Below are 20,277 nucleotides of genomic sequence, written 5' to 3' on the forward strand. Positions count from 1 at the left end.
CTGGACGCACTCTCTGGGCAAAGATCAAATGTACTTGTGACGTCTGTCTGCTCTCATCTTGCCACAAATGTGTTAGATGGGACTGCTTCAATTCAAGAGCTCAGCCTCCCATCCAGGGAAGTTCCTGGTAATATCACTGTAAACTTTGGTTAGACTCAAGCTTATCTTGTACTGTAATTTTTCTTCTCCTGCCAGTGTAGTAGATCTGTTTATTAGCATGAGCTGCATCCAATTCAGAACCTCACTGTTACTTGGGAGCTTCCTGCAGCAGAAGTTTCATCCCAGTTCCTCTTACTCAGGAATGTTCTGGCATTGTATGTGCTGTCTTCAGGATAGCCAGTAAAATGACTCCTTTTTATGGCCATGTCTAAAATATCAGTGAATATTTATGAACTAATTTGCCATGGCTTCTCCTGTGACAAAAAAAGTACTTTTCTTTTAATTGATGCAATAGCTCATTCCAGAATATGAAAACAAACTCCATAAAGAAGTCAGTTTTTGTAATTAGAAAATTATTTATTTGCTGCAGATATATTTGCTAAAATGTGAGGATTTTATTCCTCTGGTTTTTAGTTTGAAAAAGTTATGCTAATTGTTTAAAAATGAAAAATGGCTCCACTGTAAGGAAAATTTATAGCTATAGATTGAGTTCCTTGTCATGAGGCGTAGCCTAAAGGTATGACTTACATTTGTCCTATTCAATTCCACAAGTTAGTGTTCCTTCTCAAGGTTTTCACTCAGAAGAGGCACCAGTTGCTAAAGAATATTGTGCAGATGTCTGTTTACATATCCTGTGATTATCTCTTTTCAAAAATTTTAGCTACACAGACATTTTCAGCAGATTGGCTAGGCATATCAGCTACCACTTCAGAAATGCATGTTGTAAATTTTTACAGGGAGAAACTTTTCTGGCAGCTGCTTTGTGGTTTGACTTTGAGCAGCCCCAGTAGAAGTACATAAAGTCTGTTACCCAGTCTAGACCACATAAGCAGGAAATAGATATTTTAGGTAGACTTTGGCGGCAGTGCAGAGCTGCATTAACTTCAGTGATCACATGTATGGGAATGCAGGTGTACCCCTGTCCACATGCAGACAACATTTTGTAGGATCAGACCCCAGAGCAGCGAAGGATGGAGGATACTTTGGATTCTCTGAAAACACCACAAACCTATCCGCTGTTCCCACAGGAGGCTTCTCTCCCATGTCAGCTGAACCTGGCAATCTGGCAGTTACCTCTTGGTGAGCATTGCAAGGCCTTTGTACAGCCTTCCAGGTTCATTTCAAAATGCACATTACTATTGGTTTACTGGCCCTGATAGTTTGCAAAAATTGGTATTCTAAGACTTGTGCTCCAACAAATGAATCTTATTATACCGTCTTCCTCTCCTTCCTGCCAGTATTGGCAGATTTCAGGCTCTGCGAATTCAGACCTATCCCAGCAGGTGCTGACAGAGAAAAACACCTCTTTTGGATTAAAGTAGGGTTCTTTGTCCAACTGAAAATTTTGCAAAGTGCTGTGTTCAACTCTTAGCGAATTCATATATCCCTTTATCTTGGAGATTATTTATTTTTCCATTGGCTTTATCAAGCATATATATATGTATAATTTTATAAGTAACACTTTTCAGGTGCTGGATTTCAAAAAGTCTCTTGAAGTCTCCCATCCAAACCTTATTATACAGATGAGGAAACTAATCACAAAAAGGAGAAGTAATGCACTCAGGATGTGCCATGTCCCAGGCAAGCAAAAAGCTGTCGGTGTTTATGATGAAGGCAAGGAAAAAGTAATGCTACTGTCTCAGAAATCTACCTTGACCACACACCCATGACCACACATGACTTTGAGTGTTCATGCTGTTTAAGACTCCATATGTTTATGGTCTTTATTGTGCACTTTCCATAGCTCTGAATGCTTAACATTGATCATGTTTTCAGACCTTGCAAATGCCTGTTGCCATGTAGATTGTAGACGCTACTTCACTAGGGTTGCGAATCTTTGAAAGTATGCCACGTGGCAGCAAATGCTCCATGGCAGCTCTGCCCCGATGATTTCTGAGAGCAGGCATCCCCCTGGCTAGGCCTACAGCAGACATAGCAAATCTCTTACAAATATGCTGGAGATTTTTCTACATTTAAATTGTGTTACGCTTCCTATTTTTGCTAATAAAAGTCAATTCTTCTTCATTTACAGTTGCACAATTCCAGATGCCCTGGGAGGAAATACAGGGGGGTCAGACATAATGCTATGGGTTTCCCAAAGCAAGTCTGCATAAAACACTTTTTCTTGGCAGATCAGCCTTCTCAAGCTGTCGCAATGGATAGGTTAACCCGAATATCCTTCTGCAACAATAACAACAAACCAGCTATAGCAGGAGTTTTCCAACTGACTAAGGTGCTCTGCAGTGAAAGCTGAGGGCTAGCAAGGGCAAAGAGAGCTTTTCCAGGGTCCTGACTGCAGCCGTGTCCTGGCTGAACATTTTGACATCTGTTGCCCACGGGCCTGACTCCAGACTTGCTCAAGTCCAGAAAGACTCCTATTGGCATGAGCAAGTCCTACTGCAGGGAGGGGAGGAGTGGCGTCTGCCCCATGTCCAGCCCGTGGGCTGGCTCAGCAGAGAGCTGCAATGAATGTAGAAACCAAGTGATCTCTTCTACGGCCACCTCCATCCTCCCTTTCCTCTCTCTCCCCTTCTCTTTTGGCCAAAATTTGTTGGTGCAGCTGTGCAGAAAAGTTTGCTGCTGAGTGTCATATCTATTCATTTCTTTGGTGACTACATGCAGGACTTGTGTCTCCAGGTGGTAATCCTCTCCTTTGCAAAAGGGCCACTAAACCCACTTTAGAAAGGACAAAGGTAAAAGATCACATCCACCATGAAATCGCCCCGCCTTTTTTTTCATTTTTATTGTGCTATTCATATTATTCTGCCCACCCAATGTAGGAGTTGAAAATACATGCACCTGTGATATAGTGCTGGGCATGTTCTGCAGATACAGTATTCCTTTGTTAAAGCCTGGTGATACATTCTTAGATAACTTGGGTTTAGCTTCCTGATTTTTCAAAGGAGTTTAAAGAACTGTATGAACAAGTGATTTTGCAGATTCCTTGGCTAATTAAAAAAAAATGCCTGCTCCAAAATTAGAATTTTTCCCCACAAAATGATAAAGCAACAGATTAAACAAAAACTTTAAATTGCCTAGTGACAATTTTAATTATTTCATTTGATTTTAAATATATTTTTTAATTTAAATCAAACAAAAGCTTTTGAAGTTTTAGAAACTGGTAGCTTTATATTAGGAAAGTTTTTATGTTTTCAGACATTCTTGGCTTTTGTTCGCTTATTTTCTCCTCCTTCTTGAGAGGAAAAATCTGGCCCCAGCTGAAGCTCATTAGTGTACTGCATTGGTGCCATTACATCTGTAGTTTTTGCTCTTCACCTCCTTCCGAGGAAAAGGTTTAGCTGAGAGATACAGCCTAGCTTTAGTGCAGTGGTCTGATGTATTACTGTTGTACATATGATGGAATCAGGATTGGTATTTACATTCCTGCAGTGATATCAAATGGACTGAATGCATAGAACAGAGATTAATATAAAGTTCATGTAGTACACATAAAGTACATGTAAATCTGTCTTTTGTACTTCAAGGGGTAAAGAGGGCACCAGGAAAGGAGGGATTTTTATATTACTTTATATTTATATTGCTTTAGCTGCTGAAAAGGCCTAACCCCATTTCCTCATCAGCCCTTAAACGAGCAGGACGATAGAAGCGGGCTCAAGGGTTTAGTTGCAAGGTGGGCATGTTCTGGAGCGCTCTGCGGCTTTGCCACACAAATGAAGTAAGTTAGACTCCTCCCTGGTTGCAATTTATTTTATTATTTGCAAGGATCTCTTGGTACATGGCCAGTGCTTATTCTACTGGCTTGTGTGTGTGTGTACATGCTCAGTTCCTTTTCCCTGCCATGCCCCACTCTCCAGATTGTGGTTTAAACAGTGACTGCACAAAAGGCAATTTGAGAAACAATTTGCATTCACACATTTTGGAGCTGAATTTTACTGCAATGGGGCCTTGTTTTCCTTAGGTTAATTAATACCTCCTGGTCAAGTTTCTCAGCAGCTTTTAAAGGATGTTATGGATACAATATGAAGCAATGTGTCAGAATCTCGCCCACTGGAGACTTCACCCTTCAAGGTGCTGAGTTCTCTGGCCTCAGTCCAGAAATGTTCTCAAGCCTATAAATCATTGCTCTGAAATCAAGAAACCAGCTCATGTGCTTAAAGTTAGGCAAACGCTTAAGGGCTCTGCTATCCCAGGGCCAGAGTAATCATCACATTGCAGGTGAGTGCTCTAGTATGGTACAAAGCCAGTTAAAGTTGATTGCTAACTTCAGTAGTCTTTAGATTATGTTCTGCATGGGTACTCAAAAAAGATGAGGTATTGCAGTCACGCCCATATGGGCAGACATATGCTGCCTCAGAGTCCTGTTGGCTTCAGTATCATCCATGTGTCTGTTTGCAGCTAGCTGGGGGATGTAGCTCATAACTTGCTGTGCCCTTATGTTATAGGTAAATAAATAAATACAAGTCCTTGTGCTCAGTGATTTGATATGTTAACCTATACATGTACACAGAAGGACTGGGGAGAAAGCAAACCATCAGGCAATGGCAGTGCTTTTGCTGCAGATGGTATTTACAGTTGATGTCACATTTATGAAACTTCTGCTTGAGGCTGAGTCGCAAAACAAAGCCCAGTTTGCAAGGGTGGAAAGTGCAGACCATTAGTGAGAATTTATGCCGTTAGCAGTAATTTACACAGTTGTGCCCTCAATAAAATGCACCACAGTGCAGTGACCCCTGCATCACTAGCATACTGCAGACTTCCTCCGATTCATAGGATATGAGCAGGAGATTGTAAATGAAACTGCTTGGGAGCATGAAGAGTGAGAGAAGCAGTGGGAGCATATGGACGGTCACCGACAGGATTTTGTTGGTTAGCGCAGCCTGTTTGAGTAATCACTGCTCAGGATGTGGCTATAAGCTCAAGCGCTCTCAAAGGCAGTGAACAGACTTTTGGTCCTTTTTCCAGTAGAGCTCTGTGCAGATCTGCCTGAAGCTTGCTGTTTTTCTCTGGGCAAGTTACTTCTAGGCACTCATTTTTCAGTCTCCAGCCATCTTATCTATTTAAAAATGCACAATATTCAGTGCAGAGACTGGTGCTATTCCTAGAAGTTTGTACAGTAGCTGGCATGTTAGAGGATCATTCTTAGCTTGTGCTTGTAGGTATTTCAGCAGTACCGAGAGGAATTCGTAGTTTAACACATGGCAGATCACCAGTTTGTTTGCTCATACCTGCTGTTATTTTATTTGGGAACAATCCAGAAGAGTGAACTGGAATAATGCAAAGATGAACCTGCTGAAATTCAGCGAAGCTGCGAGCCCACAGATTGTGCGGATATATTAGCCTTTCTTAAATCTGATCCTGCTAATTTTGTATTTGTTCTTTTTTGGGATCACATCTAGTTTTGCTTAGATAGCTAACTGTCCCATTGTGCACAGTCCTTAAGGACTTGATAAATAAAATAATGGATAGACAGTTGCAGATAATTGTTATCCCATGACCAGGAACAAGAGTGTACAAGCACACACGCGCATATATAGTGAGTATTACACAGGGTACTGTTCATCTAACGAGTTAAGTTAGCTGACAATATGTGCTTTCAGCCTGCTATGTGTACAAAAAGCCTTAGACTACTTTGTGCTTTGCTTTGCATGCAGAACAGGGGGCAAGTGTGCACAGTCAGTTCATGTAGCCCAGCTGATGGTCACTCACTGGGACACATACTGTTATCTTCCTATATCCTGAGTAATGTTAGTCATGTCTGCAAATAGTTTGCGCTGGAAGTATGGCTGTAAGGCTGGTGGTGTTGTGAAGGCCAGGCCCATTAATATGTAGCGTGGACAGTGATCGTATTGCCACCTGACTCAGGTGAAGAAATCATTCAGACGTGATCAGACAAAGATAAATACCCCTCACAAACTATTTTGAGCTGATGTTACTTGACTGTTTTCATTGTATATGTGAACTCTCAGGTGGTCTGGATCAGAGCAGTAAAGCAGGTGGTTATGCAGATCTCAGTGCCTGGAACAAATAGGCTATTATTTAACTTTTCTTTTAGCAGACTCTGTATTTTAGCTGATACATGTTTCCACTGATACAGATATATATGTAAACACACACAGAGATTAAATAGAGCTTAAATTTGTGCCAATTTTTAATAAGAGTTTGCATTTATGCTGAGTTTAAGTTTGTACTGGATACAGTATTGATATTCTTGCCCTGAAGAAAAGGAAGTTACCGTTTCACAAGAAAAACATTAACATGTGAAAATGAATACATTTGTAACAAAGGTTACATTTTTTAATTCTGCAAACACAATTTTTTAGGTAGAGAGATGGAAAAAGAGCAGTTTGTAGCCCTCAGTCAAAGCCATGGATTTATTTCAATCTTTTTTTCTTTTTGGCTTAAAATAATAGTAATAAAATAGTTAATCATATGCTTCTTTTCTTAGCAATTCACTGTGAATTTTAGATTTAAAGAAAGTTTAGTTTTCCAGCAAGAATATGTGAGCAGCTTGTCTCTGAATTAGACAAAACCCTGAATATAATGTTGTGCAGTCATTCTAAAAGGAAACCCTCCATAATGTTTTGCTGGAAAGGGCATCTCTCTAGATAGCACTTTTCAATATGAGGCAGGATCTAAAGCATGTCATATTCCAAGGGAATCTTACTATTAACACTAATGGGCTTTTACATCAGTGTTTTAGTTGTGTTTTAGCTGTGTATTAGCTGTTCAAAAACCCTATAAAGGAAAAGTGCAGCAGACTACATACAGTCTGTTTAACAAGCTGTGGCTATAGCAAGGGCTGTGACTCGATTTGCATCTAGTCTGGGCTTTAAGCAGTAAAGCTTTCTTAAGAGCAATCCAGAATTATCCAGAATGATCTACTGGCCTGCCCATGAGTCTGTGTTAATTCTCATTAATGTCAGCAGGATTAGCATGCAGGGACTGAGAGCAGATGAATGAATTATATTTGGCTTTTGTGTAGCACTGTTCAGAAGCTCACTGATGTCCCTAGAACTGCTTACAGGGCTGTACTGCATGCAGTTAATAGTTTAGCTATGTGAGGATCAGAAGGCTTCACACCTCTCAGAATAATGCTTTCAAGGTCCGGCAGTAACCTCCCTTCAGGCACGTCACCTGGCTTTGGGCAGCTACATTGCCTGTTCACTCCAGCATCAACCCTTAATCATCATGCTAGCCAAAGGCAAACTCTTCCAAAGGCCATCTTCTCAAAGCTATGGAGCCTGTTCACATGACTCCATGGATTACCTTAGTTCAAAAGCATAAAATACTTTCCCCCTCGCTCTATATATCACCTGTGTCATTTGCTGGCTGAGTGACTTTTTTTTGTCTCCAATAAAATTCAGAAGCCTCAGATTACCAAAACAGCTGCACATGCTTTGTTTGGGTTAATGCATTTAAGTCAGGCTCCAGGCACTGAGCAAGTGCCAAGATCCTGGATCAGCTGCTTTACTGGAATTATACTGCTGTAATGGAACCCTGCATTATTGTGTTGCAATTATTTTTGCTTGCAGCTGGCTGTTCCCTCTGTATTTCTACTGTAGTGAGATAAAAGGATTTTTGTCTTAAAAATAGAATTTTCTGAACCAGACGGAAGCTTTGAGTTACATACGCCTGTCTATGAGAGGTGCCCCTTCATTTATCTTCAGATTTATCTTCAAAGAGAGGAGTAAATAATTTTTTTTTAAGTTTTTGAAGAGCAGAAACAGAGCTAAATGGTCTCAAAGCATAAAATAAAAGTGTATTTAAAAGAGGATGAAATAAGTGATTAAAGTCCCATGTAATAACATGGTTTTAGGTTCTCGGCAAGAACAAGTTTATTTTCAGCATCAAGCCACTTACCAATAGCAAGTTGTTCTTAAAGCTGTCCCTATAATTCGGAAAGCCTTTATGTAGAGAAATAAAAGAAAAATCTCAGATTTTAAACTGAAGAAGAATGTTTCCCCAGCCTTGAATCTCCTATATTTGTATCCATTCATGCTCCTTTCAATGCCTATTTATATATATTTCTTGTCAAATAACAGCTCTCTCAGATTCTCCAGTTGATAGCGAAAAGTAAACTGAATGCAATCATTTATCTTTGAACTGGTCAACTGTGCCCTTCTTCATGTTCTTGTTAATAATGCCAGGTCTCCTAGGAGTGCTCTCATGCAATTTTATCACATAAGCTTTTTGTTTGACCTTACCTGCTGTTCCCTTGAAACATAGTGGGGGAAAAAAGCCAAAATGCCAGCCTATCTTAATTAAAATTTTAGTCTCAGAAGATGTTACAGTATGTGATTTTATTAGGTATATAATGAAAGTATTTAATCATACCTCTTAATTGTCTGGGCTTTTTTACTTGATAGTGAGGTCACTGAGTTTTAAAACAACTCTTTTAAGGTATGGAGAAATAATGGATATGGGGATGTGTATTTTCAAATGATTCATAAACCTTCTTTCATTCTACCCAAGATTTTACATGTTTGCCATAAAGCTAGTTGCTTGGATGATGAGGTAGAAGGGTGTAAATAATGGTGCAGTGGTTTTCATGAAAACAGTTTTCCCCCCATGGGATAGTGAGCAGGCATATACGTATCCTTTTTTTAATCATGCTATCCCTTGTCTCCAGCACTTGGAATTTGGCATGGAAAGAAAAAAGTTGTTTTTTTTTTTTTAAAAAAAGTAATGGATGTTTCTTTGGTGCTGAATTTCACATGTGCTATGCAGTGTTACTTTCATCATTTCTTATTGGCATAATCTAAACCACCATAACAGGAGGCTTTCTACCATGAAGATGAAGCCATTTATTTTATACTGTTCCTATTATTGGAGAAAAGCCTGTGCACAAAACACTCTTAAGCTTTTGTACAAATGTACCTTATTCCAGTTTCTATAGGACAAGCAGGTTTAAAAATAGGTGTGTGAGGCCCTGATCCTGCATATCTTTTGAATAGGGAGGGTTTGCTTAGCTATGGAAGTTGTGTTGTCCCCCTGCTTTTCCCTTTCGTTAGCAGCAGAGAAGAGCCCCCTATTTTGTCTAGAGCAGCGTATGAAGCCCTGCCTTGGATGCTCTGTGGTTTGGCCTTTTCCAGTCTCTGAGATGGTAAAAACAGGTAAAAACAGAATTTCACATAGCTGTTTGAGAAGAACTAAAAATAGAGGACAAGGAGGGGCAGTTAAGCTACATAATGCAGATCCTGTGCTAACAATTGGACATAACTAGCCATATGGGGGATTTCAGAGCAGTTATCCACAAAACGTTTTCTTTTGTATCTGGGTATTTTCATCAGCAGTTTTTCCCAAATTTAACAAATAAGTTGCTTTGAAGTAATGCAAAATTTCAGCCAGTTTCCAAATTTGATTTCTCCTTCTGAAGCTGGAATAGTTTTAATACCATGTTTTGCACTATTGATTTTGTGGTATAAAGAGTTCTGTAAGCCAGAGGGAAAGGGAGGGGGGAGTGAACAAGCTGTCTTCTAATCAGTATTTTTTTTCTTCCCTTGTGATAATAAATCTTACTGGCTTGTATCTCAGTGATGCATACATCTTGCTGATTTCCCTAATGCAGCTGAATGCAGTTCTTTCTCTGTGGGTCCACCAGCAAAGGTGGTTGTTGATCTGTTACCAGATTCAGGAAACACTGAAGGAATTGAAGGAAGCAGGGAACTAAGATTCTGGCAGTAATTATTCATTGAGAATCCAGATTTAAAATCCTGCAGTCTTATAACCCCAGCTCCATGGAGAACTATTCGAAGTCTCTGTCATTGTAATCAGTTTAGGAATATTTACAGTGTCTTGTTTTCAGTGAATAAAACTGGAGTGCCATTAGCTAAAAAATGTTTTGATCTCACACAACATGAAAGAATTGATGTCATTAGTTTTAAGTTTTGAAAACAAAAATAGCATAGTACCCCATGCTTTCTCCTGCTGACTGTACTGCTGGGATGGGATGTGCTTTAGGCTGAATGGTACCTTAAATGAAAGAAGTCTAACTGTAAGTCACTTATTTGAAGAGGCTTCTGATGGTATTGAGATTCGGTGCCTGTGGAGTATAGAGGGTGGTATGGAGACAGGAGTCTGCATGCGGCTCTATTTATTGGCTCATGTGCTATTTTGTGTGTTGTAAGTCATATTGTATCTCTGAGTTGTCTGTCGCTTGTTCAGACCCTTATATTGGAGGCATAGGTGTTCTTGTTTTTTCTTTGTGTGCAAACTTGATAAAACAATTGTATGCTGGTATGTTTTGAGGGGAAGGGGACAGATTTTTAGCATTAAACTATTATAGATTTGTCCTTCCAGCTCACATGGTATCCAGTTTACATCCATAAATTATCCATGATGTCTTCAAGTTGAACACAAAGCCCAAATATCTTACTAGGTCAAGACATTTTTAAGTGTATTGCAGAGAGAAAGCAGACAGTAGGAGTGGATTGATCAACTGCAGCAGGTTTGGTTTACGGCATGCCTTGGATTTTAGATCTAAGCTTAAACTACAAAATTGTTTACAAAGTGTTATGGATTCCAGCTGCACAAGATGCAGTTTAAGTCTTCAGACTCACACAGAAAAGGACAAGCCAGCAGGGAGACATTAATTAGTGTGTCTTCTGTGGGAGTCTTCCAAACTGCAGACATTGAGGGGTGAGGCTAAAGTCAAAATCAGCTTAATTTTATAGCTGTGTTTTAAATGAGACTTTGAGTCTATCATTTGTGGTGAAACTGGCCAACTAAAGACCAGCTTCATAATGAAAAAAATGGTTTCCTCAGAAGCCACCCAAATCTAATGCATAATGCATAGGCATGAGAAGCCCCTCTGAGCATAATACTCTGGAACAGTGATCCTCTAGAGTGAATAACATATGGGAGAGATTTTATAGCTGATAATTACAATGTTCCTGTAGGAGGTGAAACACCTGGTTGCAATTCTAGTCAGAAGTACTTGAGTATCTCATATGAGATGGAAGAGCTTCAGCAGGAGGGACTGGCAGACCTGTGCCATATGGAGGCCTTGTTCTGACTGGTAGAAATTGCTTGCCTCAAATTCCTACGTTCAGTTTTGCTGGGAAGAGATTTCAGTATGGGCCTCTCACAGCTTGGCTTACTGTCCTAAAAAAAAGTCTGTGGAGAACAGAGCCCATTTCCACAACCATAGTTTCTTTCCTCATATTTTATGGATAGCATTCATGGGCTGTTTGAGAATCAAAAGGTTCTTTTTGTCAAGACGAAGTGTTTGATCTTTCCAAACTGTTTGCTTCATTTTTTTTCTTCCTTCCAGTTTTGCCAGTACTTTGGGATGGACCAACTCAGAGCTTTTGGCAAATAAGTGAGTTGCCAAAAACTTCACCAAACTTACTGATGATGTGTGCATGACTGAACTGTAGTTGTACAATGACATTTTGTCTGCTCTAATTAGTAACTTATCACAGGAATTGTGAGTTTCTATGATTACAGGGCAAAGACCACATCCAGTCACTTCTATACCTTACCCATACCTCATTTTAAAAAGTAAAGGAAAAAGCAACCTGACCAAATTGTGGAAAGTGATACTGATCAGATTCTTCAACCTGCAAAACCTATTGAGCATTACTTGAGTGGGACAAAGTAAACTCAGATAGGCCAGAAATAGCCCACAGAATATCCACCTTGCACGAGTGAGTTCTCTGCTTGCGGAGTGAATCCTGTGGCAATGCCAGTACCTGATCAAAGGAAGGAGAGACAGGGCAGAGGAGCCTGTCACGCACACACAAAGATTAATCCTTTTCATTGGAGGATAGGGAAAGTATTAAGAGCTAACTGGCTAACATTTTTCATAAATATTTCAAGTCTGGAAAGGACCAATTTGTTCCTGTAATTTAATGCTCTGAATAATATTGGATAGAGAGCATACTCTAATCATATCCTTCTTCCCAGAATTTCTTATTAAATTGATGAATATCTTTTAGCAAGTTGTCCATCCTTCTTTTAAAGATTTCAGGTGATTGCAAACGTGCTTCCTCTCTAGGTAAATTGTCCCCCTGTTAATTATAGGCTTTGTTGAAACCTTGTGCTGTATTTCTAATCTTGACATTTCTAGCTTTATCTTCCAGCCATGTAATTTTATTGTACCTTTTTCTAGTCTGTTCAAGAGCTGTCTTCCAGCAGATACCCCTTTATCCATTGAATAAATTGAGCAGAGTGAGCTCATTAGGTCTCCCAGTAAGAGGTATATTTTCTGACGTCAGATCATTTTTGTAGCTTTTCCATGCCCTTTTCAGTTTATTGGAGTCTTGTGTGAACACGTGAACTTACGTGAGCACAGCGCTCCGGACTGGGTCTTATTTCTACAAAATTTGATGTTACACTATTTCAGTACTTTCACTGGGCGTTTCCTTGTGCCTGCATCCAGAGATGGTGCTCACTCCTCTCATAGGAGTGACCCTTTTTGTTCACTCATATTCATTCTTTTCCCAACGCTCCTGGTGTTGGTTGCAGGGGAGGGCTGAGCTGTTCCCCCCTGGAGATGGGTCTGCACCGCAGGAAGGAGCGCAGGTCAGAGGGGCCAGATTCAAGAAGGGCAATGCTGTCACTGTTGATGGGGACGCAGTTTTGGCCAGATCCATGCAGCATTGCACCCAGCCCAATTAGCCCTGCTGAGGTTTCCCTTTCGAATTCCTCCTGGGCTTTGCTTGCCTAAGCTGCTGCAGCGTGTTGCTGAGATACCTGCATTTTGGTCATCTCCCAGATTTGCTGGTGACAACAGCCAGGCTTGTCACAGCAGTAAACCGAGTGCTGCGAGAAGGGGGCAGGTGAGCTCTCAAATCACTTCACACCAAAACCACTCTGAATTTATGCGTTTACATCAGGCGGGGTTACATGCAAACGCCCTTAAAGGCTACTCAAGTGGTGAGAGTACAGCAAGATTTGCAGTCCGGGAGACACTTGCCAGACAAAATTTTCTTTATCCAAAGTGCTGATTACTCTTTTCCCAGAGTGCTGATATAGATATTACAAAACTGTCTTGCTAATTTATGCCTCAAATCTAAAATCAGTGATGAAAACAGTCCCTCCAAACTTGGATGTGCTATTCATGAAGGAAGTATACTAAGGCCAGTAGAGCACCAAACAGGCTTTAATTACAGCTGTGGGTGATGTTTCTAGCAGAGGTGCAAGACCATTGCATTTTATCTTTTAAGCTCCGTAGCCTCATTAAGAAATTAAAACATTTGTCGGTCTTTCATGTAGTCTTTCTCCCTCTGGGATGTTTAAGTTAGCTGACTGTCAGCATGGTGATACAGGCTATAAAGGTTTAGAGAATTACCTTGATAATATGACGGCCTCTTCCATTTAGACTGCAATCCAAGGCTCATTTTTCCTCTGAGGCATTCATTGAAATTCTGTGCACGATTTGTTCCTCTGGTTGTCTAACAATGTCTCTCATGTTTGCCCTGATTTAAAAAATCCTCCTTTGTAGCAGAGATAACATAGAGCAGGATGATATAATTGCAGTAAAGAGGCCCTGGAGCTTGCAGTAATAGGATGGTTCATCTGATGTGTACTGCCATTAGAAAATAACCCACGTATGTATGTTCTCAGGGGGCAGTAAAGAGGCTTTTAAGGATTACACTTTATGTAGTATGAAAGCTAATGAGCAAAAGAGGAAGTATGAAGAAAACTATTGCTGCAAAAAGCATGGTTCTACTTCCTGTTTTCACTCATTTCCTGACACCTGTATAGCTCCAAAATATCCATCTCTGTCCAGCAATGCATGGCTTTTCATGCATTACAGTCAGTTCCCAAACCTTCTGAGAACACTGTGTTATTTTCATTTCATCAAAAAATAAATACCATGCCAAAAGCATGGCAAAGCTGAATTCAGGATTGAAACTGCTGTGTGCGTAAAAAATAAATAGTTTTGGAGGAATAGCAATCTCTGATAGTCTGTCCCCTCAAAAAAAAATTTAAAAAGCTAGAATGATATAGTTAAGATCTATAGTTATATATAGTTAAGATAACTAGAATGATACAGTTCCATGAGCTCTGCTGAAAGGTTGATATATTAAGGCTCTCAGTTACATAGAGTTTCAGTTCTCCCATCTCCATTCTTTTCCTGATCAGTGTGCAAAAATATATGAAGACATCAGCACACAGTAAATTTAGAAAGATCTCTTCCAAATGCTTTGTGGTAGGCAGAGTTAGATTTGCACACTTTGGGTTGCAGAAATGGAAAATTCAGACCTGTTGGTTTCTGATATTAACAACTTCTTGTACAAATGGCTTGCCATGTAGTGTGCCAATTCTTTCCTCTTGCTTTTGTGCTAAAGCAGCAGCCATCTAGCAAAACAGAGATGAGCTTCTTTGTTTTTTTCTCACAGAATTTGCCTCTTGCTTACAGATCTTATTGTAGATAAAGGAATTCACTTTTTTAATACTCTATAGCCCCTCTGCACGATTGCAGTATATTTTTGTACATTGTCAGGTTTTTATATTCAGTGGAAGGGGTGGACTTGCCTCTTTCTGCATATATTTAACATAGTAAAGGGTCTGACTTTGCCATCAGGTAAAGAGAAGTGGCTCCCCTTGAGTCGCAGGCCCTCTGAGGGGAAGCAGGGTTTTGACCTCAAATGCCAGTGCTCTGCTGAGGTTCCGCGGTCGGAGGAACATCCATATTATCGTTATAGTCCAAAGGATGCTAATTGCAGGAAAGTCCAGGAATGGTAACTTAGGGACAGATGACAGCCAGCATCTTTGCAGAGGTACAAGGAGATCAGAGGAGCCTTCTTAAGCATCCCAATTTCCACACACAAGTCAAAGGAACTAGTGGTCAAGAGACCACAGTACCTCCCTCTGGGCCAGAGAAGTGACTTAGTTTCCATTAAAGGAAAAGAAGATTCAGGAGGCAATGAGATGAGATTCTTAATGTTATATATCTTTGCTGTCATCTAATAACATTAGAGGTTTGCTAGCATGTGTGTGAAGTGCTTTTCTGCTCGTATTGAGGCCCCTCTGTGTGGTCAGAGCACTGTAAAGATCTCACAGAAAAAGCAGAAAAAGAGGTTTGCTTCTGTCTCCCAGAGGTGTAGCAGGACTCTGCATGCTGGGACAGGAGTGAAGAGATGCATGTGCCCCATGGACAGGACAATTTGCTTAAGCCCTTGAAGAGCAGTAAGATCATTAAAATAATAACCCATAGTCCAGTGGACCTTAGCTCTTAACCCTTCCACTTTTCTGCATTCCTGCACTTCAAATGTAGAGTGGTTGTACTGTGTACTAAGCAGTATTTCTCTGCTAATACAGAGGGGGATTTCATGAATTAGTTTCAGCAGGGCAGGGGCTACATGTTATTGTAATGCCCCAGCAAGATGATGCCTCTATGTTCAGCATGAGGACAGATCCCTAGGCATTTTAAAAACTTTTCGTTTCAGCTTGTATTGCATGTCTGTACCAGGCAACAAATTCATCGTATTGGTGAATATGGAACACAAAGCTGAGGTGAAAAAACACCTGTATGTTCAAACATACAGCAGAGTATCAGCAATAGTCTGATTAAAACAATGGTCATGCCGTTATATTTTTGAGAGATGACAGAAGGGTTTCCCTCTTTTTGACCCCAATGGTGGTTGCCTGCCTGCCTGCCTGCCTCTGCACGCTACCAGTTACCACTCTGCCACTGCATCATGGTCCAGCGCTGTGATTGATTACATTCACCAGTTTAGATTCCCTCAATCCTTGGTCCACCATCAAGCCATGGTTCATTGCTACATTTGGGACTTACTTTGATAGCCACAAGTGACATAAAATGAACTATTTGTTGTTACTTCCAGTTTTATTTGACTCCACTCTGCTTAAACTTTCAGTCTTGCAAATATCGGAATAGTGGTGCTAAATTTTTTTTTCTGTCCTTTCTCCCCCTTCTCCCCCCCAGTAATTGGTATACAGGAGCAGAAGAGGACTTCAAATTTTATTATTGCTGTATAAGCCTTCTGTAAACTCAGTTACAGCACTTTTGATGTTGGTAATTTTGTGACTAAAAAATATGCTGACACTGTGTTTGTGCCTAGGAAAAAGCATATTTGAATGTATAATAATCTGGTGCGTTTGGGAGATTTTTGATGCTACATCCCAGCCAAGTTAATCACTCATGGAATTAATTTTTTTATTTTGTTCAGTTGACTGGAGACATTAATCTCATATCTGCGGAAAAGGCATCTTTAATGCCAAAAAATTGATCAGAGGTACCCTACATTTCTCTTGCATCAGAAAAAAATTTAAAGGAAAGCTATCAGTTCATGGTAGACTGGCAGAAACAGAGACATTGCTTGCTTTATTTTTCTTTACATAATGAAAAAATACCCAGGTGATGATTTCCAGTTTATGGAGTATATTGAACCATATACTTGTATTCATGAATATAAATTGAGCAGACGTGACACACATTTTTTAAATAAATATAACACAGCGTTGTTCCTTCTGATAATTCTTCTTTGCCTGAAATATCCTTATTCTGAGAACATCAATACAGAGCTAATAGTGCAGTGCATAACTGAATGTTAAAAAAATATGAGTGCTAGAGGACAGGGAATGTCTTAAGGAAAAAATATTCATAGATTTATAATGACTGTGGCTGGCTGCATTTTTCAAGGACAGGCAGGATCTTTCTGTTCTTCCTTTCCTTTCCCACTTTTTCTGCAAAGTCCTTCACTTCTAATTATTAGCTTCACCCAGCCAGGCCATTTCTGTCCAGCAAGGCTCTTTCTCAGGCTGGATCATATTGCTGTCAAACAGCACGCCACTCGCAGTTCATTTCCCTTCCATGCTTCTGCTTCATTAGCAGCTTTGCACTCCAGATCATCCAGACTAGCCCATTTCTCACTTAGTCCTAAAGGAGCAGTCCCAACAGAAAGCCCGCAGTGTTGTAGGGACTTTGCATGTGGAGCCGATAGTTGGTCAAAACAGAAGCACACGCTTTCCCTCTCTGCGCTGTCGGCAGTGTTCCCACTGAGCAAAGAGGAGAACCAGATATTCCCTAAGTTATGTTTTTCCTGTTTTGCCAGTCAGCAAACAACTAGGAGAGAACGTGACCCTTAACATGTTCTAATCATAACCTTACAAAGAAGAACCAAAGTGTATACATGTGTTTTTCCTTAGTAAATAAAGCACACTCTGCTTACACCGTGCTAGAGAGCTGCATTATGAGGAAGGTAAGAGAGAGATGCTCTCTAAGGTATAATTTTGAAGCCAAGAAAGTAAACTGCCAGATTAGATTGTAAAGGCTAGATACTGGTGTCCTTGAGGTTGCTGGAAGTTTTGCCTCTGAGGAAGTAGCCAGAAGTCATTAGCACCCTCTGTCTATTCAGAGCTTTATGTCACTTGCCACAGTCAAGTGTCCCTCAAGGTTGTCTCTAGCATGGGGTGGAAGAACATGAAGAGAGATTGCTGCTTGCTAACGTTAGCCTGCCAGGGCTGTCAACTCATAACATGTGTTGATTTCCCTTAGATGTTTATTTCTAGTAATGCTTCTCTAGAAATAGAGCGGCTTTGTGACTAATGCAGGGAGAAATGATGGGATCACCTGCTGTTACTTTAGAACAGTTTTAATTTTGCCCCTCTAAACTACAGTTTATTTGCAAATGACTTTCTTCTTCCAGGTTATCAGCCTATCTTGCCTAATCAGCAGCAGGGGTTCCAGGGTCTCATGGGAATGCAGCAGCCTCCCCAAAGCCAGAGCCTGATGAATAATCAACAGGGAAATCAGGTGCAAGGCATGATGGTGCAGTATCCAGCCATGTCGTCTTATCAGGTACTTGGAAGTGGCGAAGACTGCTTTTCTCTGAGAATGCTTAATTAAATTAAGTTCTCCTATCACAGAATGATCTTTACTACTTCATCGTAACAGTACACAGCAGGAGACCTCTTCATAAGTACCCTTCTAAGTCAAACGGGTTTGTTTGCTTCCTGTTTGCATATACTTACTACTCCCAATTTTCGTTCTGAATGGGGAATAGATTAGATGAACTATTTATTATAGCTTGCAGTGTGAGTAAAACATCGCAAGGCATAAAGGAATTATACTTGCTTCTGCAAAGAAAAAGAATTAAAAAATAAGAGACAGAATATTGTTCATTTTTTTGCTATTGCAGTATTGTTCCCTGTAATGAAGTTGAGTGCTTTGTCTGATCCAGTTATAAATTACTTGTCCGTGCAGACTCTTTCCAGTGCCTTAAGAGAGAAGAGCTCACGTGTACTAAAAACAAACTGTAGCCAGATAGATTTATGCTTATTGGATTTCAGGGAAAGGGAAGGAGGTAACTTGATTTTTACCAAGTCCATAAGTCACCCAGACTTCCTTATCTTCCCAACTTTATACCTGGCTCCAGTGAGATATGACAAGTGCCTACAAGGTGGCCTGTGCATATGTTTCCTAATGGTCCCTCTGGAAAGTTAAGAAACTAAATGACTTCTAATTCATTTTAATAGATTGCACTGATTGAGCAGACTGTCATCTTTTCCGTCGACTTCTCTGAACACACTACAGCAACCCAGATGGGAATGGGGGGAATTGCTTGTGGGTAAAATTAGCCCCTTGTGTTTTCAGAATTACTATGCTGAAAATGTATTTTAAAGGTTAATGATCAGGTTAAAGGCTTAGACCTTTTAGATGGCCTAGATATACCAGGGTTGAGTCTTCTGTCTGCACTGATCCTGGAAATTCTTATTCAGCTAGATCATGACAGAGCCACTTAATAGACTCAGGAGCACAGTGATTTCTCCTTAACTCTTCTTTTACCGAAAGTCTATGCTCATGGATGAGAAGAGTTCTGAGTAGCAGAAAGTGCAACATCTTGGCAGAACATGTTGTGTATACTCAAATTCAGATAGTAGGAAAACAGGAATACTTAGGACCTACTTTAATTCGTTTACTAATTTTCTTCTTTTTTTGCATATTTCTATGTTCTTGTCCAGGTGCCAATGACCCAGGGTTCTCAAGGATTGCCACAACAATCATATCAACAACCAATCATGCTACCTAATCAATCAGGTCAAGGAACACTTACAGCCACTGGAATGCCTGTTTACTGTAATGTCATACCTCCTGCCCCACAGAACAACCTACGATTGCTTGCCCCACACTGCCCCTCCAATAACGTTCCAGTTATTTCTGCCAACTGCAGGACAAACTGTGCAAGCATTAACAATGCAGGGTGGCAGGTCAAGTACTGACACTGTGGCTTAGTGTGGATATACAAAGGATAGCAGTGCTTTATTTGACAAATAACTCATGGCCTTCAAATGAAGAGGAACACAACAGGATAATCAGTTGAGGACATAAGTACTGACTATGCTCAAGTGATTTGCTGCTGGAAAAATCTGTAAAAAAATAAAGTTAATTTTGAAAAAATGTTTGCTGGTTAATGGTGCATATTTTGTCATGTCTGCTAGGTATGCCTTTATAGCTTAGCTAGTGACATGAATTCACTGAGGTAAGATTTTTTCCTACCACTGAACACCACTGTGTAGATTGTAATATCCCTGATTCGGATTAGTTTTGTACTTTGTGTTGAGTTTGTGAAGCTAAAAGTATTTAAAAATATAATAAAATCACATTGTACCAAAGCTGTAATGGAAATTAAAAAACAAAAAACAAAAAAAGAATTACTGAATGGAAGGAATAATTTATATACACTATAGAGTTTTTTTATGGATATATACTGTATTGTAGTGTTTAATCACAATAAAGCTATTTGACCTCATGGAGAAAGGTCATGTTTCTACCACGTGCTCGGTCTCCTCTCTGTTTTTGAATGAACTTCCCATTGGTTCTGCATTGTCTTGTTTCAGGTCAAGCTAAGGGGAAAGCAAGGCCTTATGGGTTTGTAGGAGTTTGGTGAAAACACATACCGGTACCTTAGCATGACTGAGGCAGCTATGGCCACATTAGAGTAGGTACCCGAAAAGAGTTCAAAGAATGAGGTGCCATACATCATTTTAAACTGTGTGTGCTTTTCCAATCTCTAGGTCCACTAAAGTCTCAAATGGGACTGACCACAGCTAAAAGCCTCTGCTAACTAAAACCTGTATAAGAGGCTGTACTACAGTTGACTATAACAAGAAATATAAGTGTCCAGTGATAGCAGTGATGGCTGGAAGATAAGGATTGGTGTAGCAACCCCAGTACTCAGCAGT

At 40.1% G+C, this 20,277-nt stretch overlaps 1 protein-coding gene across 23 annotated transcripts in view; it reads left to right on the plus strand.

Annotated features, from left to right (window-relative positions):
• Positions 1 to 19,865, plus strand: part of ARPP21 (cAMP regulated phosphoprotein 21) — a 146,384-nt gene extending 126,519 nt beyond the window's left edge. For 17 of the 23 annotated variants that reach the window (XM_064506500.1, XM_064506501.1, XM_064506487.1 and 14 more), the window contains 3 exons: positions 11,393 to 11,440; positions 17,742 to 17,893; positions 19,057 to 19,865. In XM_064506500.1, coding sequence (XP_064362570.1) covers positions 11,393 to 11,440; positions 17,742 to 17,893; positions 19,057 to 19,314 — 458 coding nt within the window. In that variant the 3' untranslated portion in view covers positions 19,315 to 19,865. The remainder of the gene's footprint in view (positions 1 to 11,392; positions 11,441 to 17,741; positions 17,894 to 19,056) is intronic. The other 6 variants (XM_064506503.1, XM_064506497.1, XM_064506498.1 and 3 more) reach the window with 1 other exon arrangement.
• Positions 19,866 to 20,277: the final 412 nt, after the last annotated feature.

Source organism: Dromaius novaehollandiae, chromosome 2 (genome assembly GCF_036370855.1).
Source record: "Dromaius novaehollandiae isolate bDroNov1 chromosome 2, bDroNov1.hap1, whole genome shotgun sequence".
In the NCBI taxonomy this organism is placed as follows: domain Eukaryota; kingdom Metazoa; phylum Chordata; class Aves; order Casuariiformes; family Dromaiidae; genus Dromaius; species Dromaius novaehollandiae.